General features: G+C 42.2%; 2 protein-coding genes across 2 annotated transcripts in view; both read left to right on the top strand.

Moving 5' to 3' along the window:
* Positions 1-1,608, top strand: part of TMEFF1 (transmembrane protein with EGF like and two follistatin like domains 1) — a 196,955-nt gene extending 195,347 nt beyond the window's left edge. Inside the window, exon 10 of the mRNA XM_039521421.1 lies at positions 458-1,608. Within this exon, the coding sequence (XP_039377355.1) occupies positions 458-542 (85 nt within the window). The 3' untranslated portion in view covers positions 543-1,608. The remainder of the gene's footprint in view (positions 1-457) is intronic.
* Positions 1,609-2,113: 505 nt separating this feature from the next.
* CAVIN4 (caveolae associated protein 4) lies at positions 2,114-25,663 on the top strand. The gene is made up of 2 exons (XM_039521663.1): positions 2,114-2,573; positions 23,045-25,663. Exons 1-2 carry the CDS (start codon positions 2,166-2,168, stop codon positions 23,678-23,680), a joined length of 1,044 nt encoding a protein of 347 aa, XP_039377597.1. The 5' UTR covers positions 2,114-2,165; the 3' UTR covers positions 23,681-25,663.
* The last annotated feature ends 837 nt before the right edge of the window (positions 25,664-26,500 follow it).

The following is a 26,500-nucleotide window of genomic DNA, read 5'->3' as shown; positions in this document are numbered from 1 at the left end:
ACAGATAACTGTAGTGACGTCCAGATCCTCTTCTCATCAAGGGCCTCACCCCATAAGGCACTGAGCACTTTGGCCTCGATCTAGCAAAGCCCTTAAGCATGTACTCACCTTTAAATACGTGAGGAGATCCAGTGAAGTCGGTGGGGTTAATCACATGCTTAACTATTGTGTGGGATCAAGGCCAGAGTGCTTTCCACCCTTGCAGAATCAAACTCCAAATTCACATGAAAGAAATCTCTCCTGGCAACAGCTGCTACCACAGTAGCCTGGGATCTCATAGACCCTCCAAAGTGCCACCCACCAAAGCTCCGGTGCACTTCCCCAGTCAGTGGTGCTGATAGACACTATGCTGTTGTTGTGATTGTTGGTTAAAAGAAGAAAGTAAAATCATGAATGCTGTTTTAAATATGCAGAATAAGATTAAAATACATTTTCTTCCTTTTTAAAAAAAATACAGAAAATGCCCTAAAAACAACAGAGGACGTCGACAGAAGCAAAACCTAGGCCATTTTACTTCAGATACATCATCCAGGATGGTTTAACGTGATGATTTTTATACCTACATTGACCATGTGATGTACATTTTTATTATATCTTTTTTTAAAGAATGGAACTATTTATTTCAGAGGCCTTATTTTTGGACATTTTTAGTGTACCACTGTTGATCTGTTGTATTCTGAAAGCATCAGCTCTAACAGCTAAGGACTGTTTTAGTAATTTTCCTTTTGTGTTTTTGAATACCGTAGTTCATTTTCTGTAGCTGTATCACATGGTTATATAGTAGATTTGTGCTTTATTCATGGAATGTAATATTTTTGAGAACACAGACTTATTTCACCAATGGTTGTAGATAAAAAACAAAAATACCCACACATTACCTAGCAAACAAGGCATGAACTAACGGTAAAGATGTTTACAGCTTACTTTTCTTACGAAAAAACTAGGAGACACTGTGTTTAAATACCGTAGATATTTAAATGTTTTTGAAAGTTAGTAACTGATTTTTTAGACACTGCCTAGCGCATGAACTGTGAAGCTGTGTACTGTGTGTAGTTGTAACATATTTATAAAATGTATTGGCTGGGTCTAAGCACTACCGTCTTCATAAATAATTCTGACACTTTATTTTTAAAAAGTAAAAATATAAATTTCATAATCCAGTAGAGCAAATGGCATAGTTCCAAAAGAAGTAGGTCTTGGTAGATTTTGTTATTGTAAAAATCTGTGTTTGAATAATCAAACTCACATGACTGGAATAAAGCCTACTTTATCGCTGTTAAAACTGCTTTAATACTTATTAAACTTTTTTTAAGACAATAGATGTTTTAACACCAACAAGACAGATTGTATAGTGTTTGTGATTTAAAAAAATAAAGCTAATTAATGACTAGTGCTCTTGTACAGAATATTTTCAAGAGCTAAATCAAGTCCATCCAAATTAGTCTGTTGGTTATAGTTATATTAATAGACTGTTAGTTGTTGTTTAAAAGATCCAGAGATAAAATGTGAGTAGGATGTGTTCAGCTGTTTAACATGTAGTTTAGACTTTCAAAATTCTGCATGTAGGATTTAATAATTTGTTCAATAAAAAAAATGCTTTCAACATTTGAACTGGAAAAGCATGTCACAATACAGTGTTTTCACTATATTGCCTCTGCTTTAGTCTGTTTATTTGTTACTTGATTTCGTAGCCAGAATTATTTGAAAACTGCTCCTTTTGGTTTAAGTACACTCATGTTTACTTTTGAAAACTGTCTGAATTCCCCCAAAGGAAATCACTTCATTAAAATGAGAGCAACAGTAGATCTTAAATAAATATGCCAGTTGGCATTACTGCTTAATTAGTAAGTTGCTTAACTTTCCCAGATTAACACTAATAACTTCATTGGTAAGAAGTGTGACCCTTTGAATGTATGTTCCATTCCAGACATTGCTTCCTAATTTTAGAGGTTTCATATTGCAAAAAGTATCCAAATAATCATGGAGGGATAGTCTGTAGTTATAAATATTTGACCATCCTCCAGGGGTGGAGTTTCACACCCTGCTCTGAGGCCAGCTGTCAAGCTTCTTGCACAGGTGCCAGAATTGTTTCCCTACAATTTGAATAGTCATCGTGGGGAGCATTTATACTTCAGTTCCTGTAAACCTGACTGAACGCAGACAAAATGGATCACCATGAAGTTACCTCGGAGGCTGACAAAATCCATCAAAATCGTCTCTCAAATGTCACAGAAGATGAAGAGCAAGATGCTGCATATACAATTGTGACAGTCCTAGATAAAGTGGCCAACATTGTACACAGTGTACAGGAGAGCCAGAAAAGAATCGAAGAGCGACACAGAGAAATGGAGAACGCTATCAAGACCATACAGATTGATATTTTAAAGCTTGCCCAGACTCATGGCAATACGGGCTACACTGTTAACAAGTTGCTGGAGAAAACCTGCAAAGTTAGTTCCCATGTTAAAGAAGTGAGGGCACGTGTGGAAAAGCAGAGTGCTAATGTGCGAAAGGTTGAAGCAAAACAAGAGGAGATGCTGAGAAAAAACAAATTTCGGGTTGTAATATACCAGGTATGAATGCACTTTAATTTATTTTACCTTTGAAGTTTTGCCACATCCTTGATAGTTCCTGGGAAACACTCGTTGTTTAACAAATCAAAAGACAGTTTTCCCAGTGTAGGAGTTGTGTTATAGGGTCTTTAGAATTGATTTCTGCCTCTCGGTGTCTTTCAACACGAACCCACTGATGGCAATTCACAGAGTCTATTATTAGTATTGGTTGGCTTTTCAGGCAGGAGTGTAAGATTAACCACAGATCAGCAAGGACTATGTGAAAGGTAATATGAGGCAAGCACTGTAAATCTTGTCATGCTAGTCATGCCTGACAATCATCTGTTATTTTTTCACCATATTAGGTAGAAGTCCAAACAGTAAAACTATTAATGGCTCCAAAATTTAGTCATTACCTTAATGCTAATTTTCAAGTTTAGTGTATTTTATTTGCAGTTATCAAGGTTTTTTGTAGGTGTAAAAAGTTTTTTCATGGTCTCAATTCATAGGAACGAATATTCAAAACTAAGTTCAGACCTGCACCCCCTTATCACACAAGCCGTCCTTTTGCGTGTAGTCTCACTGACTGCTTTGGAAATACATGACTAAGGAATACTAACATGAGCAAGGTTTTGCAGGATCAAAAACAAATCATGTATTTTTCTTACATTACGATTATATTGTTCTTGTAAATGAATAAATAGCATTTGTTCTTATTGTCTGAATGCAAGTTGCTTGTCCATGGATCATACAAATACAAAAAAGTTAATCATGCTAGGGGAGTTATAAGGCTTGGCAGCTTACTGGAAAATGCTGCAATTCAAGGTGTTAAAGACTTAACCCTGTGAAGTTCTAAGCATGCTCTGTCAAGCTGTCCTGCAGTGACACAGGAGCATGAGTACCAGCCTCAGGGCAGACTGCTACGAAGTGGGGCACAAACCCCAAATTCTGTACTTAGATTTTACCAACCAATTATCCAGTGTAAACTCCTCAGGCTCTCTAACAACCGTAACATGGAGTCACAGCCCATCCCATTGGGAACGCCAGTCTGTCTTGTCACCCAGACGGGCGGACGTGTGATAGATGGTCCCTGACACCAAAGATCACAGCAATATTCAGGTTAATCCCAGTCCCAAAGGACCAGTCATTTACCCCAGGTCTAGACAATGCTTGCAGCCAATCCTATAATAGCCTCTCTACAGATTTATTATATAGGAAAAGGAACTAAGCGTTCCAATCTTAAATTTCAAAAAAGTAATATAAGCTTTTATAATAAACAAGCTCTATATGTCCTTAGGGCCAACTCACGCAAAGCACTGGGGAGCTTTTGCTTATGCCTAGTGAGCCTTGCAGCCTAGCGTCCAAGCAGCATAAAGATACAGTTCCTCTTTGTTAGGGTTTTTTAATTCCCTTCCCCCCCGGTACTTTGAGATGCAAACTCAGCTGATGGGAAGGATTCACTTGCAAGACCCATCTCCATAGAGGGGAGAGTAAACAACAAAGTTGTCATAGGTTTTCTCCCCCACTTGGAGTTGTTGGGTTCCAAGATGGGGACCTGCATGAGCTCCTCTAAACTAATCCTAGTCTAGATCTGGTCCTGCTGCCACCAGTTACATTTAAAGTGGATAACACACTGCCTGTTCCCCCAAAACTCTCCCTGGGGAACACAGATTCAATCTCCTTGAATCTCAACTCAAAGGGAAGCAGCCCACTTCCCCCCTCCCTCTCTCTCCTAGCCTACTCCGGAGAGATACACACCGATTCAACTCCGTGAATCAAACCCAGGAGGAACTCACTCTTCCCCCCTCCCCTTCCCCTGAATTTCCACAAGAGAAGGAATTAACCAAGTCCAAAGAAAAGAAAAGAATTTATTAAAAGAACAAAAGAAAGTACACTATCTCTGTGATACCAGGATGGAACAATACACAGAGTCTAACCTATAAACCTGGAGAGAATTCCCCCTCCCCCTTTCTTTCTCAGTAAAAGCAAAGTAACAGCAATAGAAATAAAGAGATCCCTTCAGCAAAACACACAATTGCAAATGTAGAAATAAACTTATAATACTAGTACGCCTTTCTAATACTCATTAGACTGAATAGATGAAAAATACTGCAGAAACCGGGGAGGACTTGATTAGGATGTCTGGACTCCCCTAGCTTACAAGGGAGACTCAACTCAAAACAAAGAACACAGAAAAGAAAACTTCCCTCCACAGAGATTTGAAATTATCTTGTCCCTGATTGGTCCTCTGGTCAGGTGTTCCTCAGGTACTGCTTGTTAACCCTTTCAGCTGATGGGAAGGATTCACTTGCAAGACCCATCTCCATAGAGGGGAGAGTAAACAACAAAGTATTTTGTCCTCTCAAATGTTTCACTCTAGTTCATCTGGTGTCGATGGGCCTTCCTTATTGGGCAGGACATAACTGCTGTTGGAGACCAGCATTTCACACTCGTTAATGGCTGTCTCCTGCCTGGTGATTTACAGTTACAGAGGCTTACAATGCAAACACGCAGCTATTACCTTGTAATGTGGGATACAGCCATTGTAAGTGAGATTAATGCCTGCAGCAACTCACAAGCATTCCATAAAGTCTAAACACATTCTTATCATTCTAATACCAATGTTAACAATACGAACACCCAGGTGAGCCAGACTGATTCTAGCTAGGTATTTGTCAGTGTTCAGTTGAGGCATGGGGATGCGAGCCTGAGCTGGCACCTGGCCTGCTAGCATCACAGGCGCGACTCCTCTAGAATTCAGTGGGGACTGAGGATGCTCGACCCCTTACTAGGACCCTAGAAGTTTTGTTCATGTACATCGTTTATCATTACGTATTCTTTAAAGTATCAGTGAACACACACAAATAACTTTTTTCATGCGAGTAGACCCATGTCCGTGACTGGGAGTGTTCATCTGAGAAAAGTTACTCATGTGCATAAGTGTTTGTAGGCCCTGGTTTAGCTTTTAAATTATTTGATCGCTAGTAAGAGGCGGTACTAGCCAAACCTCTGGTTAGCAATGAAAACAGTGCTGGTGGAAACTGATGATAGCATAAAATCTTATCAAATACAGACAGTGGGTCAAATTCTTCTCTCATGCCTCTGTGACCCAGTGACCTTGATGAGGTGAACGTGAGGGCAAAATCTGACCTATTGTTTTTAATGTTTGCAAGCTGCATTAATAGTGCTCACTCCGCACCATTATGGTAGCTATGAGTGTAGATATTCTTTGTTTTTCCTTGCAAGTAATCATATTGCTGGAGGAAATTAACATCTTTGAATCCTTTGTCCGTTGGTGGGGTGCTGCTCCATTGCTCCCACTCTTCCATAATTGTTGTATGAGACATTTCAACATAGTCAATGTTCTGAAAATATTGGGATTGGGGGTGGGGGGCGGAATGGCTAATTCAGTACAAAACATGGTGTTTATTTTTTCCCACAGACATGCTTGTTGTCATTTATTTTCAAACAGTTCATGAAAAAGCCTGTGGAAATGTCCTACCAGAGATTGGGTCAGGGAGGGATAGCTCAGTGGTTTGAGCATTTGCCTATTAAACCCAGGGTTGTGAATTCAATCCTTAAGGGGGGCCACTTAGGAAATAGGGGTAAAAATCTGTCTAGGGTTTGGTCCTGCTTCAAGCAGGAAGATTGGCCTAGATGATCATCTCAGGTCCCTTCCAATCCTGATATTCTATGATTTATACAGAACCATAAAAGACAACTGCTGCTACTTCTATTGCCTCCTCTTAGGAGACAAAGGAGACTTTGCCAAGAGCCTCCATGCATCTGATTTTCTTGAACAGAATCAGCACCTTGAATTATCCTCTTCACTCTTCATATCCCCACCTCTGTTTAGATCAGCTACAGCAAGTATGGATTCCTCTTAGCACATATCTACACTAAAAACACTAGTGACACAGCTGCAGGGCTGCAGCACTTCAGTGTAGATGCTACTTATGCCAACAGGGGAGATTCTCCCATCAGGGCCACCCAGAGGATTCAGGGGACCCGGGGTCTTCGGCGGTGGGGGGGTGGTAATTCGGCGGCAGGGGGAGTCCTTCCGCTCCGGGACCCACCTCTGAAGTGCCCCGAAGACCCGCAGCCAAATTGCCGCCGAAGACCCAGCACTTTGGCGGCAGGTCCCGCTTCGGCAGTAATTCGGCAGCGGAGGGGGGTGGTCCTTCCGCTCCAGGACCCGTCGCCGAAGTGCCCTGAAGACCCGCGGCGGGGCCCCCCCGCCGCCGAATTGCCGCTGAAGACCCGGAGCAGAGAAGCTCCAGGGGCCCGGCGAGAGTTTTCCGGGGCCCCCAGAGTGACTGAAGGACCCTGCTTGCCCCACTTGCCCCCCCCCTCCAGGCAGCCCTGTCTCCCATTGGCATAGGTAATACACCTCCCAGAGAGATGGTAACTAGGTCAACGGAAGAATTCTGTCTACATAGGAACTTAAATTGGTTTAATTGCACCACTCAGCGTGTGTATTTTTCACACCCCTGACCAATGTATTTAAATCAATCTTTTCTAGTGTACACCAGGCCTCAGTCCCACACGCCCCCCCTCCCCCCCCAACTCACACACACTCATTAGCTAGTGGAAACGTCTTTTATCCCCTAGCTGCTAATCCTCTTGGGATGCAACATTTAACACCTTGCTGGTGGGTGGTAATTGTCCCCATGCCAGGAGCATTAGAGCAGAGTAACCTAGGAGTGCATTGAAACTTTACACACTGTGCTGGTGCGTGTCACTTTGTACTGCAGTGCTGCTACACCGGGCCTTGGTCCAGTGCAACTAGTGCAAACCCTCCCCTCTCCCCCGCAAACCACTGCCAAGGCATTAATGGAGTGAAACATCACTGTAAGAGGCGTGACAGTCCATTGACATGCACTGAAGCAATTTGGGACGTCCTCGCTACTGCACTGTGTGCTAAATGGCATCATAACCGCGTTCATTATTGAGTTGGATGTTGGAAAGGAAGACTTCATCTACAGTGGAATTTCGCCTGAGAGGCATTAGGGATATTGTGAAGGACTTTGTGTTATGAGGGGAACGTGACTTACCTGTTTGGCTCAATTAATTTGTATTTCTGTAATGGCCTCTGTCAGTCAGCACAACAGGCTTCATTTATAAAATCAACACAGAGAAAATTGCCCCAGTTAATTTTTCTTAATTAATAGTTTTGATACAACAATTAATAGCGGCAGAAGCCGATTAGAGGATGCGGGCCTGGAAATGACTGTCCAAGAGCCCTTCATCCCTCACGAAAAAGAGTTGGACGAGCCCTTATGCTAAATGGAGACCTAATGAGAATCTTTGGCCATGAGAGTTAGGGAAGTGAGAACAAGGGGTGATTTACTAGCCATTGTTAGAACTGAGGCTGAGAAAACAGTTGGCGGGGTTCAGTCTGCAATTGGGTTAGCAAACTGCAGAGTGTAATTAGGCTCAGGTCAGTTGGAAGCAAAGCAAGTTCTCTTGCTGGTTTGACCTCAACTATCCAACAAGAATTGAAACCTTCCAAACTCAATGCAAGTGGGTTTGAGGCTCAATATGAATATTTTTCACTGTTCTAGAGATGATTAATTTTTAAGGCCAGGTAATGGAGAGAGAGGCAGCCAGGTACCCCTGCCACCCAGACTGTTGTCATGGTTAAAGTCACAGTTTTAGTTCAAATTAGGGTACTATGTGTCCTGTTGGTACTGCAGTAGTATAGGTTGGAGAGAGACAACTGTATAGGTAAGAAGTAGTCTCAGATAGGTTTGAGGAACAGCCCAGAGAAAGAGATGTTTGTCTGCAGTAAAGTGGTCTTTGGCTATTTTAGTCATTCTGGGTAAATAATTAAAAGATGGAATTAAAGTGTGTGCGTGTGTGTGGATGCTTTGTTTGTTTTTTTTCATTTTGAAGCAATCGTTTTTGTTTTTGGTCCTCTCTTGGAACTCTCTGGTCAAGCTGGGAGCTACCTCAGGTGAATTTTTTTTTTTAATTTAGAAGTTATAAGCTTAAAAGAGCCTACGAACCAGTTAGGCAAGGTGCCTGAGGTAATATCTTGTATTTCAGGAACTAGTTACGAAGTCCCGTAGAAAAGATGTCCTATGAAAGGAATTCTGGATCTCACTCATGGCTACTGACTTTCACATTTGAAAATGCTTTGACAATCAAAGTGGGCATTCCTAAAATGAGTTGACTTTCATGTTTTGGGGTTGGCCTCCCAAACAACTTTGCAGCCTTGTACCGCACCAGAATTGATTCCTCTCCACCATGATCACATCACTACACACAGGGCAAGGGCCTGGAATTAGGTTGGCGAGTTGATTTGTTGGGATACACTGTGAACCTACCTGACTAGTTTACATGTATAGAAATAAAAATACAAACGTGACAGAATCATCAGGTCACCATCAAACTCCTGTTGCAGCTCGGTTGGTTGTGCACAGTTGGCTGGACACGGGTGTGGCACCCAGATGACATGATGCTGCTGCTTTTAAGGTGCTCCAAGTAAATTCCTTGAAAAAATTAAGGTTTTTTAAAGAGACAGTTGTCTAACTAAGCTGATGAATGTGATGCCGGCTTGGTCCCCAGTCACTGCAGGGTTTGGTGTGCATTCTAGTGAATTTTAGTACTTACATTGTGCTTTACAAACTTGAACTATTTACTCTTCATATTACTCATGTGGCATAGGTGACTATATAATCCCATTTTACAGATGGGGAAACTAAGAAAGAAAAGTTAATTGCCTTAGCTAAAACCATAGAGAGAATCTGTGGCAGAGCAGGGCTGTAGCAAAGGAATTGCCTTCAGGGCCATGCTCAGGCCACTAAATCAGGTGGTTGGTCACACTTCTGAGCAGACTGCACCTGTTGTGGCCAACAGCCAAGTTGGCTTTTCAGTAGCAGAGCCAGCTCAGTCATCTGTGACTGAGCCCTAGAGCCATCAGTGGTATCTCCGGATACTGCCCCCCAGAACTGTGAATTGGCCTGTGGCCCTCCTAAAATACTGGAGCCAGAGAGGAGACCGCAAATAGCCTGTGCTCCTTAAGAAAAAGCAGTTATAACCTGTCAATGCTGGAGTGATAAATTTACCCTTTCGGGGATATGTTTACAAGGAAAGAAGCTTGAAATTGAAGTGGGATGGGAAAGGCTGAGATTAGTCTGATCCCTAAAAGGCAGCTCATCGCTATGAACTTCATGGGCTCTGTTCAGATAGGATTATAAACCTGACTCCATGTATTTTCTGAACCAGTGTAATCAGACTTATCCAGACTTACTGTTCTCCTGTGATGATATGAACTAGGCGAGTTAATAAGCCTCCTAGAGCCAACATAGACTTTCCCAATCCGGGAAAATGAAGTGGTGAAAACAGCTGATCTTAATTTGCATTTGTATGGGACCTCTTTTCAAAGTTTTGCTTGGGTTTGGCCTGGAAGGCACCAGAATATTGTAGTTAGATGATCACCCTCCAGTTCCCATGTCACTTCCCCAAATCATTAGACAGCCTCGATAGTGATTTATCCATAGGAATTGTGGCTGATCATTATAAAAGTCTCCTTGGGGCTTACCCTTTTGTGCTGAGTCCACACTGGGGAATGGAGTTCTAATTCCCCGTGACTGAACTTGCCTTTCAGGATGAGTAGCTTCTGATTAAACTCTATATGCCTGTGAAGACTCCTGAAGTCATTTTCTTCCATGGGTGTTACAGGACTGAAGTTGCTCAGAACAGCACATTTGCAGAACTGGGAAAATCTGAGCTCATCAACAGCATGTTACAGATTTTTAGTGGTTAGCAGCAGCATCCTGGCATACAGGAACTCCTCACTTAAAGTCGTCCCAGTTAACGTTGTTTCGTTGTTACATTGCTGATCAATTAGGGAACATGCTCGTTTAAAGTTGTGCAATGCTCCCTTCTAACGTCGTTTGGCAGCCGCCTGCTTTGTCCGCTGCTTGCAGGAAGAGCAGCCGGTTGCTGCTAGCCGGTGGGGGCTTGTAACCATGGTGGACCAGCAGCCCCCCATCAGCTCCCTGCTCCCCTACGTTCCCTGTGCTGCCACCCAGTGGCCTATCAATTGGCAGTTCAGCTGTTCCTCCCCCCACTGCCATGTGCTGCTCCTGCCCTCTGCCTTGGAGCTGCTCCCAGAGACTCCTGCTTGCTGTGCGGGGGGAAACAGGAGGGGGCTAATGACAGCGTGTCCCCCTCCCCCCTGCTCCTGTACCCTGCTTACCCCTTCTCCATATAGAGCAGGGAGGGGACACGGACGGAGAGAGACAGAGAGAGCTTGGGGCAGCAGCTGCTCTCTCAACTTCCTGATCCACATACAAAGACAATGCACTTAAGAGTGGGTCAGCTTACTTGAAGGGGCAGTGTATATCTCTCTCTCCCACACACAAGGTGTGTGTCTGTCTCTGTTTGCTATGCTGTCTCCCCTCCCTCCTGTTCACGCTGCCTTGATGAGAGGCTACATTAACAATGTTTTAACCCTTGAGGGCTCAGCTGTCCTAGTTCATCATTTAGCAGCAAGGCATTCCCTGGGAAATATCCCACCCTCTGACTCCACCACCTCAACCAAGCTTCACAATCATCATTGCTGTGAACAGTATTAAATTGTTTGTTTAAAACATATACTGTGTGTATATCTATATAATATACAGTTTTTTGTCTGGTGAAAAAAATTTCCCTGGAACCTAACCCCCCCCCCCCCATTTACATTAATTCTTATGGGGAAATTGGATTCGCTTAACATTGTTTTGCTTAAAGTCGCATTTTTCAGGAACAGAACTACATTAAGTGAGGAGTTACTGTATTTAATAGAGCGGCATCGCTTCCAGCTGTATCTAGTCTGCAAGAACTGTACCTTTTGTTTTTGTGGGCCAGGACTGAAAGCAGGTTATTAGCAAAAGTCCTCTTTTATCATATCACCGCCTGTCTGGTCCCTGTCTCTGCCCCGTCTCACACATGCAGATATTCTTTATATCTACATTTAAAAGAAGCTGTCTAGGAAATTGCATATTTTGAGCTAATAATGACAAATTCACAGGGCTGCCCATGCTGACACCACTCCTAAGGGGTACTTACTGGTCTGTCAGGGACTCCTCCAGAGGTACTGATTCACTGGGCTTACTTGTTTAGCAAACTTTAAATGTGCGTATTTCTCTGTCACAGCTTTCTTTCTGGGGCTGCAGCTGCCCTTTGCATCATTCAGAAGCTGTCCCAGGAAGTGGATGAGATGGGAGTTGCTCAGAATGACATTGTACAGTTGTCTAACTTCTTGCTCACTGAGTTCTCATTGGATCACTCTAGTCAGTTAATGAGCGAATGGATTTCTTGATGAGACGAGGTGGGTGAGGTAATAGCTTTCATTGGGCCAACTTCTGTTGGTGAGAGAGAGAGAGCAGCTTTTGAGAGAGAGACACAGAGCTCGTCTTCAGATCTGGGAAAGATACTCAGTATCTCTGCTAAATACAAGGTCGAACAGCTAGTTTAGCATACATAGTTAGCACATGTTCTAAGGGACCATTCAAGGTGAAGTGGCCCATTAACACCTCTGGAATCACAGGAGAAAAAGGGGGGTTACTGGGTCACAGATTCTTGTAATAAGCCATAAATCCAGTGAGTCAGGGCCCCCCTTCCTCCTTCCTCGGCATGCTCGGGGCTAGCCCCCACCCCCATCCCCAGCAGCCAAGCCCGGGCAGGCAGCGGCTGCCTCCCAGCCAGGTTGTCTCAGTCAAAAGCAACTCCATCCCGCTCCTCGCCTGGCTGCCAGGGAGAGTGGCCGAATGTGCTGGGGGAGGGGCGGCGCTGGGAAAGAAGGACAGAGTCCCTCTCGCTCTTCTCTTCAGCAGACCAATCGGGGGGGGGGGAGGCACTTGACCCCGCATGTCCCCTCCTCACATGTCACCTCTGAATGCTCCAATAACTATTATGCGGGTGAAACCAGACCTAATCACTCCCCTCTTGAATGAACTCAGACAGGAAAATGATAAAAGACAAAAACACCCTATCACTTGTGCGTGACCATTTTTTACAACAGGGGTGTTAACGGGCCTCTTCACCTTGAATGGCCCCTTGCAACACGTGCTAACTACCTATGCTAAATGGTCCACCTTGTATTTAGCTGTGACACTCTAAGTACCTTTCCCAGACCTGAAGAAGAGCTCTGTGTAAGGGGGAAAGCTCATCTCTCTCACCAGCAGCAGTTAGGCCAGTAAAAGATATTACCTACAACACTGAGGGATTCATGTGGTTTGGGTTAAACTGGTGAACCTCTGTCAGAATTTAAGGAACACGGATTGTAGTTGACGCTTTATGAAAGTAAAATGAGGGATTTACTGTGCTGGCCACACTAAGCACTTTTCATTATGTAAGAACAAGTCTACATGCCAGCTGTAGCATCTGGCCCCAGAATGGCATATTTTTGGTCTTATGTGCAGAAGAGTTTATTCAGCACGTACTTAATGGGGTGAACTCCCACAGGTGCCCTTAAGAAATAATCCTATTTTGCTCCTATTTGAACAGACTTGGCCTGATGGCAGAGATTTTAATTCCACATCTGCAAAACTACAGGAGGATCACGTGGGATTTAGTCCCATGCTTGCAGTGAAAAAGTGACACTTTTACAAAATGATGGGATGCTTTGTAATTGGGTATTCACCAGAGGCTAAGGATTGACTGAAGGGTTAATTGCAAGGGGGCTTTAGCAGTAACATAAATTGTGTTATGCTAAGGACACTTTTTGGTCAATGGACGGGTTGTTATGGTAATTTCTGTTAACCAGCTGGCTACATGGTTAATATGTGTATTAATAGGCATGAGGGTGATGTGGTGTTTTGGAGATTTACTTTGGGTGTTGCTTTGAATAATGTACGGTCAATTTAAAATGTAAATTCCTAGGCTGTGATATTGTTTTGATTTAATTTCTTGCCTACAAGCTGCAGCTTGTTTGCAGGCCTGCCCAGTGAGGGTATTTTTGTTTTTCTTTATCATGCAGCAAACATTTCTAGGTTGTTTCTTTTACAAATCAGCTGTCAGTCACCACTCCGTCAACAAGCTGGGCACTGGACTGCCTATTACCTGATTTGTGCTCCAGCTTCAGGAGTGTGAGGGGTTTATTAATCCCATTAGTGTTCCTTAAATATTTTGCATAATGTTTTGAGTATTCCCCCAACATGTAGGCTCAGGGTGACAGGTCACTGGCCCGTTACTTTGCTCTGAGCAGCACAATAAAATGACATAATTCTGTATTTTTGTCTGTTTTGCCTGTAGTTTTGGTATAATATAAGGCTGTTCTGACTTTGAGGAGGTTGAGAATAGTTTGGCTTGTAATGGTTATTATAGTTTTCAAAATAGATTCTGGAGTTGAGGGGATGTCATACTATTTTGTTTTTTATTTTTATTTTCTATACATTATTATCATTTTTTTAAACTTTTTACTTGGGACTGGGAAATGAGTGGGAGGGTTGTGTGTATTGATCATTTTAGTTCTAAAGTGCAGCCTGAAAAGTGACTGTAAATAAATGGTTTTCTGGAGTTTCATGACATTGTCTCAATTATTTCTGGATCAGATGTTTACACAGAGATGGTCTTTTTTAACTGCCAGCCTGGCAAACTCAGTCTGAGCACTGAGAGACAAACCTAGTGCACATACTTAGAATTTTTAATTCATTTAAGTCATTTCCATTTCTCCCAGTATTTTTGTGTTATTTACATTACATTCTTTTATCAAATCATCACTGAAATGATTGTGTGTTTTTCATTTACTAAACATCCATTCTTCAGTAAACAAAAATTTTTAGTAACTGTTTTGACATCATATTTTTGATAAAAATTTGTATTAAAAAGTGGCAAAAAAGTTACAAAAATGAAAATTGTTGAAAAAGTCAATACTTTTGAACAAAACTTTTTTTTTTAAATGTCATTTTTCTATGGAAAAAAAACCTTGCATTCAGAAAAATTTGACCAGCTCTACAGGCCAGGTACTTTTCGCCTCATGGAGAAGATTCTGGAACTGAACCACTGGCTCGGTACGTGGTGTTGGGTAGAGGGTTTTGGTTTTGTGGAACATTGGTCCAGCTTTTATGGGGAGAGGGGGGGTTATCTAGTTTGGATGGCCTCCACCTCAGTAGAAGGGGGACAAATCTCCTTGGAGACAGGCTGGCTAGAGTAGTCAGAAGGGTGTTAAACTAATAGCAAAAAGGGAGGGTAAAAAAGAGGCAAACTATGAGCATTCAGTTAGCACAAAATCAAGATGTTGAAAACAAAATTAATCAAGGAACAAAAGGGCAGGAAGAGAAGAAATTCTTGAATTGCCTAGACACCAATTACTAGAAGCCTGAGTATTAAACAAGAGGAATTAGCATTGCTCATGGATGGCATAAATTCAATATAGTTTGTATTACTAAAATGTTATAGGATGATTCGCACTCCTGGAATGTTAAAATCAATTGTTATAACCTATTTAGGAAGGAATGAGTATGGAAAAGGGGCAGAGGGAATGGCACTCAATAGGTATGTCTACTTTTACAGCGTTCAGACACAGCATGGCCAGCTAGCACAGGTTTAACTAGCACTATAAACACAGAGGCACTGTTAGGTGAGTAGGGTAGAGACAAGCCAGTATCACAGGCTGTGGACCCTACACAGCTCTCTACATGCCCAAACAGTGTCTCCCATGTCTACCCTGCTAGTCTACTGCCTCCCCATTGCCGGAGCCTTTTCCCACTACAGAGAGAGACTCCAGCAGTGAGGAAAGGCTCCAGCCACGGGGAGCTGCCAGAGCCTTTCCCTGCTGCCCTCCACCCCCACCCCCTGCCAGAGCCTTTCACTACTACCTACAGCTACAGGTATCTGACACACCTCTACAACTAAAGATAAAGCCATTTTTGACATAGGCCTTATCTGTTTCCTAGTTACTGACAACTCGTTGGGTGAACTACTGATCCCATTGAAGTCAATGGAAACTTTGCCATTGACGTCAATGAGGGCCAGGTTTTTATTCTTTGTGTATTATGGGGTGTCTAGTAAGCTCAAGGTTCGAATTTAGGCTCAAGCCTAACCTTCCTTCCATTGACACACAAATTGCACTAATCCAGGGCTTGCCCCCAGGGTCCCAGGACCCCATGCATGTGCAGGGTCTGAGCACACTAGGTCAAGCAGGGACCCAGGATTCAAGCTCTGTTGCTTTGCAGTGTAGACACAGCCCCTCTGGCCTCATGCTTTGGGTGTTCACCAAACATATCCCACGGGCCAACTTTCCTTGTCCCAAGTTTGACGGCCAGACACATTTTCCCACACTGCACTGGCAACAAAAGGCTAGAGCAACCCCGGTTTGGGAGAGTGCGAGGAAGTCTGGGAAATGGGTGTTTGGACTCAGGCCCACACAATGCAGTGTAGACACTGGAGCTCCAGGGTTTACGAATTCCTAAACCAGAGTTACAAATGAATGTAGCCTCAAGTCCGCGGTTAACCACCCCAGGCTCTGCTAACTCAAGTTCTACTAACCATGGGCTTACACTGCGCTGTAGGCAGGCCTTTAGTTTCCTCATATGTAAAATGTGACATATTCTCATTCTCATTTCTCTTGGGGTTTTTTGTGTCGCCTTGAACACCTTATGTCCGTGTGAAACAATATCTTAATGTGTTTATAAGCCAATTGTTACATTATAACTCCCTTTTATTGGATGCTTGCAAGTTTGTGCAACAATCACCATTTGGATGGAAATTTTCCATGTCTGGTCTCTGCTCACGTGTTTTATTTTTGTCTGGCAAGTTTGAACAAAATGGTTCAGTTGCTTGTGAAAACAAGGGGAGTGGGGGGAAAAATCAGATTTTCTTCTTATTCAAAAAAATAAGGAAAAAGAAGCTTTTTTTTTAAAAAAAAAAACCCAACCCAACCCAAACCAAACCAAACCACTCCACTGCAACCAAAATAGTTGCAGCTTTTGCATCTCAACTGCGCATGGAAAGGCTCAACTAAGGCGCACTGTCCAGCCTTGTTTGGGGGATATTTGTTGCTGTCCTGGGTCTGACCCTTCCCACGTCACTACTGGAAAGTCTCTCAACCTCTCTGCCCTGTAATGAGGTTACTCTTGCGTACTCACCTCTCAAATGTGCTTTAAGATAAATAGTGTTTTTTCATTACTTTAAAGCTCTGCTTTATCAGTGGAATAACCAGCTTACTTGACGGGCGGGTAGTATGGCCTCAGTGGATTATGTACTGGGGCTGGAGCAAAGACATTTTCGTTCCAGTCCTGAAGCTGACACTTCTTTGTTGTGTAAACTTATCTTCCGGGTTTCCCCATATGTAAAAAGAAAAGATTGAGTCCTGCCTCACAGGGGCACTGGGCAGGCAGTGGGGAAAGGCTCCAGATAAATTAAGATGTATTTGTACATTTTGAAAAGGGTCGATAGCGCTGTATTCCATATCAAAACAAATGCATCCCCCTTCCTTTAAAAGAGCTTTGTTTGCAAAAATTAAGCATTCCGAATTTAAGAGTTGACTGAGCAGCTCTCGAGACCATCGATGTTGGTATTTAATGAAACTTGGAACACTGGAGAAGTTCCAGAGGACTGGACGAAAGCTAAAGTCATGCCAATATTTCAAGAATAAAGGGGATGACTCACGTAATTATAAGCCTGTTAGCATAACATTGATCCCAGGTAAAATAATGGAACAGCTGATATGGGACTCAGTCAATAAAGAAATAAGGTATTGTAGCATAATTAATTTAAATCAATATGGCTTTTATGAGAAATAGGTTTTTGTCAAACTTTATATCCTCAGATGGGACTACACATTTAGTTGATAATGAGATGTCTGCATGTGAACTAGTACTGCCCGACACTGATTAAAAAAATCCTTAGCACTATACAAAATCACTGTTGCATACATTGCATTGACTAGAAAATGGCTAACTGCTAATTTGAAAATGTAATTGTTAATGGGAAAGGATCATCAAAGAGGGGATGTTATGAGTGGGGTCCTGCAGGAATCTTGGTGAAATGCTATTTAGTATTTTCCTCAATCGTCTAGAGGAAAATATAAAATAATTGATAAAGTTTTCAGATTTCCCAAAGATTGGTGGAGTGGTAAATAACAAGGACAAGTCATTATACAGAATGATTTTGAGCATTTGGTAAGCTGGGTGCAAACATACATGTATTTGAATTCAGCCAAATGCAAAGTCAAATATTTAAAAGCAAAGAGAGCAGTAGAAGGGACTATATCTTAGAAAGCAATGACTCTGAAAAGGATTTTAGCGATCATGGTGGATAACCAGCTGAAAATGAATGCCCACTGCGAAGCTGTGGCCAAAGACAATCGGTGATCCTTAGATCTATAAACAGAGGAATATCAAGGAGCAGTAATGAGGCAGTATTACCACTACATACCACCCTGGTGAGACCATTACTGCAACGCCGTGTCGCAGTCTGGTGGCCACACCACAAAAGCTATTGAAAAATTGGAGAGGGTCTCGACAAGTGACACAAGAATGATCACTTGCATCCGAAGAAGTGGGTATTCACCCACGAAAGCTCATGCTGCAAAACGTCTGTTAGTCTATAAGGTGCCACAGGATTCTTTGTTGCTTTTACAGATCCAGACTAACACGGCTACCCCTCTGATACAAGAATGATCAGAGGTCTGGAAAACCTGCCTTACAGTGAGATGTTTAAGAGGTTCAGTCTCTTTAGGTTATTGAAGACAAAGTTAAGAATCGACTTACAGAAGTTTGGAATTTCCCATGTTAAAAAATCAAGGGGGAAACAAAGACATTCCACTACTTGTTAGGCAGCACAAGAATGCTCTGTAAGCCCCACTATGTACAGTCAGTGAGGCAGGAGTCCTTGTCTCATTCCATGCATCCCTTTCTACAGCATATGGAAGAAGCTAGGACTCATTAGGACCCCTGCCTCTTTCCCTGTGCACCTTCACTAAGGAAAAGAGACAGCGCTGGCTAGAAGTTTCCTAAGTTGCATACACAGGCACAGACCCAAGAGTACACTGGCAGCCCATTACCAGATTTCATTACAAAGTCCATGGTGCACGCACACACAGTACAGCTTTTATAACTTTGATTTAAATTGAAAATAAGAGCGAAGGTATCCACAGTGGCAATGGAGCTTTCAGGTTCTGCCGGAAGGAATGGCTTTGTGTTATAAACATCAGGGTTGAAATATTTTACTCTCTGTGGGGACATCTATTCGAATGTAAGCAGCAATGGTGCAGACCTCTATCCTCAAAGTAGCTACAGTGAGTTTCATATTGTTTACTTTGTGCTGTTCAGACCAGAGCTTAAAACCAGCAGCTCTGTTGCACGTGACTGTTAGTGAGCTGGGGCTGCACGCTGGCAGAGTGAAGTACTCAAAAGCAGGACAAACCCAAGTTGAGTTTTATGCACAGTCTTAATGGCACTGGTGTGCACAGGCATTTCTAGACGTATTCAATTATGTGATCAGACACTATTTCACAAGTAGTGCAAATATTAATAATGTAAATACAATTTACAAAAAAACCCAATCTGTGTAGCATCTCTTACTACGGTGCAAGACTCTGTCACTACGGAGAGATGATAAACGCTATTTCTGCAAGGCTTGAGCTGGCAAGGTGCTGAGCTCCTTTCCAGCCAAACTCTTAAGCACAGGCTTAACTTTAAGCACATGGGTAGTTCCCATTGACTTGCACCAGCATTCTATAACTCAAATCACTCCTATCTCAGGGGCTAGCCAGCTGGCTAGGCCAAGTAAGATGAGGTGAGTACAATAATTTACATTTGGGTGGGAAGGACCCACCTTGCCTTTTCCTTTTTTAATCTGATCTGGCTATCTTGCAAGCCATGGCCTTGTGCTCCTGCTGCTGGAAGAAGGGGGAAAGCAGGCAGGTGACTTACTCCTTTCCCCCTCCTAGGGCTACTGCCACATCCTGCTGTTTCCACCAGCGAACAGTTTATTTTCTTGGTAGGACTATGGGGAGAGGTACTTATCCAGTTTAGGGCTTGAGCCTGCACCAATGAAGTCAAGGGGATGTTGCCTTTGACTTCAGGGGGAACAGGACCAAACTCTTAGCCATCTTTCCCCACCTCACAGTCCCCCCAGTGCTAAGACTGACTCTCCTCAGATGTGCTAACTCTGGGAGACAGAAGCTTTTATTCTCCTCTTCCCTAGTAAACAAAAATGACTTTTGACAGTGTAGTGCTAAAACCTGTTGGTGGGTCAGAGTGGGCAGTTCCTTACCAGGATGAAACATAGCCCTGATTTTTATTTTGAAAAACCTTCAAAATGTTGACCAGTTCCTGTAAGACAGTGCATTTCTGTAGCACCTCCCATTTAAGGACTGCAGCGTGACATACAAACCTGAATGAATTTAGCCTTTGTATACCTGGTTTCTCCAGGGGAGAGGGAGGAACTGAAGAACAGAGAAATTAAATTATTTGGCAAAAGTCACACAAGGAGTTGGTTGAAAAATATTGCTCAGAATTCCTGGGTGCCAGTCCCATGCTCTAGACACAAAACATTCATCTGATCATTTACAGTTCATAGTTCTTAATTCTAATACGTGTTACAGCCAGCCCTTTAAACCAGTGAACTGTAAATCTAAATACAACTGAAGAGATGGCATTCAGTAGGGAACACAAGCCTGCTGGAGTCTTCTGTGCACTAGGGGATGACAGTAGTTAGCTCAATGTTGTCTAAAGAACCTAAGCTCTCGTTTTCTTCTTATAGGAGGGACTCTTAAATCTCACCCTACTGTACTCATCCCTGTATGGATTGACATTTCAGAATAGTTAGTAAGGAAATATTGTTGTCAATGTTTCAGCCAAAGTAGTGGTCTATAATTTACAAACATGAAGAGTTTAATTACAAAAAAGCTGCTCTATGTTAACATTCTCCCTCATTTTATGAAAAGAAGCTATAACACAGCCAGGTAATAATAATAATTTTCACACATTAATGAAGATTATTAACAAAGAATTCTAGTTCTTGCTCGTTCTGGTTTTGATATATGGAGTTAAATAAAATTCTGCTGATCTCACAGCAAAATAATTTTCCCTTAATTTTGATAAGCATTAACAGCCATTTTAAAGAAGCCAGAATAAGATGACTAAAATATAAACAACCTTTATTTGCCAAGTGGCTTAATATATTTTATTATATATTACTGATAGTTAATACTTTGTAAAGTAAAATTAAACATGCATTTGCATTTTGAAAATTACAGCTGTTTTTCTGGCCAGAAATCAGTTCAGTTTGCAGTGCACCATACAGAAATTCATCAGCATAAGATACATTTGAGAAACTGACTGGCACTTGGTGGACGCTCTCATTCAAACTTCTTTGGTAGTTAGAAAATATTATTAAGCTATGGCCCAAATTCTGACAAGCTCCAGGAATCAGGTGTGATAAGCCCACAAATGGGAAATGATACATTATGCAAAAACAATATTACTATACCATGTATTCTGCGTGAGGCGCTGCTCCTCTTGGGAGTATGAACAAACTTTGTGCAGCGTTGTGCACACAAGGAGGAGATTGCTGGGGTAGGAAAGGGGTGCCAGTTTCCATCTCACAGCTGCTACTGGTTCTGCGTTTTCTGCTATATGGCTGCTAGTATCAGAAAGAAATTGACTCTATCGGGCAGATCCAGAATCTCCATGGGAATCATGACACTGACCTAAATGGTTCTTGGCTCAGCTGCTGTGTGACTATGATTTGCAGGTTGGGTCTACTCTTTTCAGATGTATCCTTTTACGGAATATTCACCCTCAGCTTTTTGCACATAATTTACCATTAAAATGATGCTCAGTAACTTACTGCCCAAAAAGAGCTTTCAGAAAATTCTGGTATAACACGCACTTTTCTGGCGGTTAAAATCTCTCTTCCTCTAGGTAGCTTATCACCCCAATGGCTGAGATGCTCACTCCTCCACATGCGACCAATTGCACTGCCTCCCTTTAGATCACTTCTTTTCAAAATGCAGCTACCGTTCCTCCCCAGCCCCCTGCTGAACTCACTGACAGGGATTAGTGGATAGCGGGCAGCCAAACAAAGCCAAAGGTGTAAAGTAAATGTATTTTATCATATAGTTTCACTGCTTAGTACATGGCCAGCATGGCACTTATCTAGACTATGTATTTAATATTCAGTACAAATTAGCAATCCTTGTGACATGGCAGGCAGTGGATACCCAGGTGATTAATGCACCATTCAATAACCTCCCATTGAAGACCTACTACAGAGACCCACAAAGATTTGCTGAGTGGTCAGTTAATGCATTAACATGGGATAATATATATTTACTGTTGAAAATACCTCTATGCCTGTAATACTAAACAACGCCATTCGTGTATTTCTAAGGGTTGCCCACCTCTACTACTGCCACTTGGAGCTTTGCTTTTGTTGCTGAATTGCTAGGGGAGGAGTAAAATGTGGTGCTGAAAAGTGACTATGTAAAAATGGCTTCCCATTCAGCAGATCAGCTCCTGGTGTGTACTGAGCCTTACCAGCGCGCATCAGTGACATTTCACTCCTGTGAACCGAAGGGTGTGTTGTCACTGCAGAGTTCACCCGGGCTCTTCCCTGGGTTTTAGCACAACCCCTGTCACTATCCACACACACTACCCTTTTACCTGGGTTTGGAGGTACTTTAAACCTGGTCTAACGTCCCTACGTGGATATGGATTAAAGCCCAGACTTCACTTGAACTTGGGCTGGAACCTGCCCCCTTTGCAGTGAGGACACAGGCTATGCTCCCAGCCACAGGTGGGCACGTGCATAAGCAGAGGACACAATAACACCAGTAGGGCTTTGCAGTGAGGCCACCGGCAGTCAGGCTAGGCTGAGCTAGGTGCTCAGACCTGGGTGCCTGGCCTAGCTGCAGTGAAGACATACTCTAGAAGGGTCTGAGCTGGACTCTGTTCCTCCCTGTGCATCAACAGATTTCACTGCTAATGTCCAGTTAATTACAACTGTGCAAACCTAATGAAAGTAAGGAGGGGGCTACAGGTTCATATGGGATGTTCATATGGAGTCAGTGAGGCTGTCTGTAGGTGAAGGCCAACTTGCCCTGCACGGTGCTCATTACTTGTGATGTATGAAAAGGAAAGAACCCAGCTTGACTCTCCAACCTCAGAATAGCAGGGCTGGTAGCTAGAAAAACATCCTTTCTAACTGCAAACTAAGCACATGTGAGCTGCAGTCCATTGAGGAACACTAAATGTGGGACACAGTGATGTGAGTTTTACATTGTTCATCCCTTTTCAGAGTAGAACCAGCCTTTAAAGCAATCTCCCTAATAGGCATGGGACTGAACAGAGGCTGCAAAATCAGAGTTTTTCCAGTCCCCTTTATCCTCAGGAGATCATGCAGGTTCTCAGGCGAGACCCCACCTCCCTGTGCCACATCATTATAGCTCAGTTGTTGATACTTACAAATAAGAAGCCAAAAAAACTATATGCTTAAATGCTCTGCTCCCTTAAAACACTAGCGGAATGATGTCTTTATGTTTTCATTCACAGGAGGAAACAGAATGTCCATCTTCGCTGTCTGTTATCAAAGACAGGACAAGAGGTGAAAACCTGGAAGAGCAATTCTTCCCACCTGATGACCTCTCTTCTGATGAAGAATATTATATAGACGAAAGCAGAGCATCCCGATTTAAAAAATCAGGCATGAGACGCATAGATAATATCAAAAAGGCATTTTCAAGGGAAAATATGCAGAAGACCAGACAAAATTTTGGCAAGAAGGTGAACAGGCTTCGAACTAGAATAGTGACACCAGAGAGGCGAGAGAGACTGAGGCAGTCAGGAGAAAGGCTGAAACAATCTGGGATAAGGCTCAAGAAAACTATTTCAAAAGCAGCTCCAACAAAGGAGACATTCAAGGTCAATAAGAAAGATAAAGAGCGAACAGTAGCTGAAGGGCAAGAAGGAATCCAGGAAGCTGGTGTGCATGCAGTTTCAGCGAGTGGGGCAGAAGAACCAGTCACAGAAGAGATTTCCTACACAGAAGTGATCACCAAAGTAAAGAAAGACAAAGGCAGTGGAACAAAAGGCACATCCCAGCCAGCAGAGAAAATCGTTCTTAAACAGGAGGCAACAGAAGGAGGAAGTGATAATGTTCTTCTCTTGGACCTCAAGCATCCAGCATAAGTGATTAAGTAGTATATACTGTGTTATTGTACAAGAGAAAGCATAGTTAGTATCTGTTCACTTGGACAGATTGAGAGTGTGTGTAACTTTTTATTGTTATAGCAGAAAAATATATCGGTGCTGTTCTAGTGTTTATATGTATAGCAGACAATGTGTTTGTTGCCTTTTTATTACTACGCAAAGTCACATAAACAGAACAAAGGGTCTCATCTCTCTTGACGTGTACATATAACTTCAATTAATGTGAATGGGAGTTACAATTGCACATCACAAGGAGATGGAAACTCCTTGTATATTTAAAACAAAAATATAAGGCACTTAATCGCCTTGTTGCTATCTTTAGTTTTATGCACAGAGGCATCCAAAGAACATCTCCATTTATCTCATGCCAACATCAAAAAGCAAACAAGCAACTGAGATAAATGTATTACTTTATATTAGCAGAAGGGAAGACTACAAGAATTGCTGTAAGACTCCTTTTGGACCGCCCGCTCAAATAGCAGGAAGAGGAAATTATTGCTTTGGAGACAGTGCAATAAAAAGCAGCAAAGACAATAGATTTTTGAGAACTGTTATCTGAAGTGACTAATAGGGATTTCTAGCATTTTGAAAGGGGGGATTGATGAAGTTGAGAGCTGCACTTTCTGAAGCAGCAGCAGGTTAAAAACAATAGCACAAATTAAACACTGGACAAATCTGGAGGCAATGGAGAACTCTGATAGAATAGCTGTATTATGCAAAGGTCAGTGCAAGTGTCATTTGGTACTGAGGAAGGCGATGGTATAAATTAGTAGTAAGGGAAACAAGATTAATATATGGGCACTGAGGAATTGAGAGTTAAAAACAAGAATGTGGGACTAAAGTGAACTTTGAGAAGGGCAGGCCCATTTGCCTTTTCTGTGCAAGAACTGATGAATAGTTGTTCTTCTGCTCCAGTCATACAAAACTGAAAACAGTTTCAGAATTAATTGCCACTGACAGAGCAGAGGAAAAACAGATTGTTGTTTGTTTTTTTCTTAAGGTAGCTGCTGAGATAAAAGGACCACTCTGTTTTCTGCTCTTGGCATTTTGCTGGGGTTCTAAACAATTAAAATCAATGCCATCAAAAGCTATTGACATGCAGGCCAATCCATATCCAGTTCTTTGTTTTCTTCTCATCACCACTATCGACCAGTCACAGCCACAGAGAGTGCAAGCCAGACACAATCTTTAAGAGTATGAAACACAGTGTTTATAGCACTAAGGAGGGAGGAATCTATGCTCTGAAATGAGGTATGTTAGTAAACATAGCCATTGTACTGGCAGAATAAGCATGGTTTAATGGGCCTCTTCTGTTTAAGTTTACTTGATGTCTCCTTAGTACTTACATAAAATTAGATCTCAGAGTGAGGCATTGATATTTGTACAATATTGACAACAGCTATGAGTTTATTTACTGTCCAAGATTCTATTTTGACCCAGGACCCATGGCTAACTGGTCAAGCTATCATTAAAACCCAATTAGATTTGATTTCCAATACTTTGCCTGCCAGTCCTGTGATTCAGTCCCTGGTACCTAGAATCGGAATTTTCTGAATTAGGAATTAGCTATGGCAACTATGGAACACCGGTTCTAAGGGCTTAATGATATACTATGTAACTGGCACGACAAAGCTTTCAAATTGGATTCGTGGTACCGGTTTGGGATGAATGAAGTCATGAGGCACTGTAAGCGAGACCAATGTTTGCATAACATCTATTGTAAATATATTCAATACTGTAATAAATAACTATTAAAAAGAAAAAAAAACCCGAAGATTCCTCAGTGCATATGGAAGGAGCATTTGAAAGTTTAGCTGGCAAGCTATGTAACTGTGTAATATTTTTCTTGTTCTTTATATCACTGTAGCCATCTTCCCTTGCACAGATGGTAATGGTGACTGTTTATGATGTTACATAGTCCATGTTCTATTTTGCGTGAGTTGATGTTATCCTACAATAAAAAGCCCTAATAGAGACTCAGTCTGTTTCTTAAATACATATTTAAAGCTATCAAATAAAGCTGTTTTACTGCAAGGTACAAATTGTTAAACTTGCAGTAGTTTGCAGGCTACTATGTGCTAACGAATGGGCCTCTATTTAAAAAAAAGCTATTTCATTTTCTAATTTTATTGTAACTTGATAAAGCAAAGGGGTGACAGAATTAGGATGAAAAGCTTTATTTGGCCCATTACATGGAAATTCTGTCAAATTATCACATTTATTAGATTTGCTTTTATAGCAAGAAGTGAGCTCTTGAGTCGTGCAGAGTATTTCAAAGTACCCGCTTCATTCTAACAGAGTGTAGTCGCAATATTATTTTGTTGACTGCTGCAGCTTATTAGGGCATCAAAGTTAATTTACTTGCCACATACAGAAAACAGTAACTGATTGGAGCCTCTAGAGTGGAGCAGCCTTGTCCTGGTTAATGTCCTCTCTGATCTTTTCCATCGTTCCCCAAAGTGTCTAAGCCATGTTCTTGAAGCCTGATCCTATATCCCTTTCACACCTCGAACTCTCACTGAAGTCAATGGATGCAAGCAGCTGCACTCCAAGTGGGGGGAGCGGTGAGCCTTTTGACAGTGTGGGCTCCTTTAGGTCTATTGTCTCCCGGGAATTGCGTGCAGTGAGTTCTGTGCACAGATCAAGGGTAGAGTGTGACCCTTAAGGTACAGCTTGTTCTCTGTTTTCCAGGAACAAGTCTAACACTCTGTGCTAGTTGTGGAAGTGAATTTTACTCCTCCAAACAGTAAGAGTCCTGCAACTACTAAACATAAAATAAAACTGACTGTACGAAAAGTT

The sequence above is a fragment of the Mauremys reevesii genome, linkage group 2 (genome assembly GCF_016161935.1).
Source record: "Mauremys reevesii isolate NIE-2019 linkage group 2, ASM1616193v1, whole genome shotgun sequence".
Lineage (NCBI taxonomy): Eukaryota > Metazoa > Chordata > Testudines > Geoemydidae > Mauremys > Mauremys reevesii.
This window is presented reverse-complemented; position numbering and strand designations above follow the sequence as displayed.

Bases quoted from the DNA above. Each gene is read 5' to 3' on its own strand.
- CAVIN4 (XM_039521663.1), top strand. From the start codon at position 2,166: ATGGATCACCATGAAGTTACCTCGGAGGCTGACAAAATCCATCAAAAT. The intron at 2,574-23,044 runs GTATGAATGCAC...TTTCATTCACAG, and splicing joins TTCGGGTTGTAATATACCAG to GAGGAAACAGAATGTCCATC.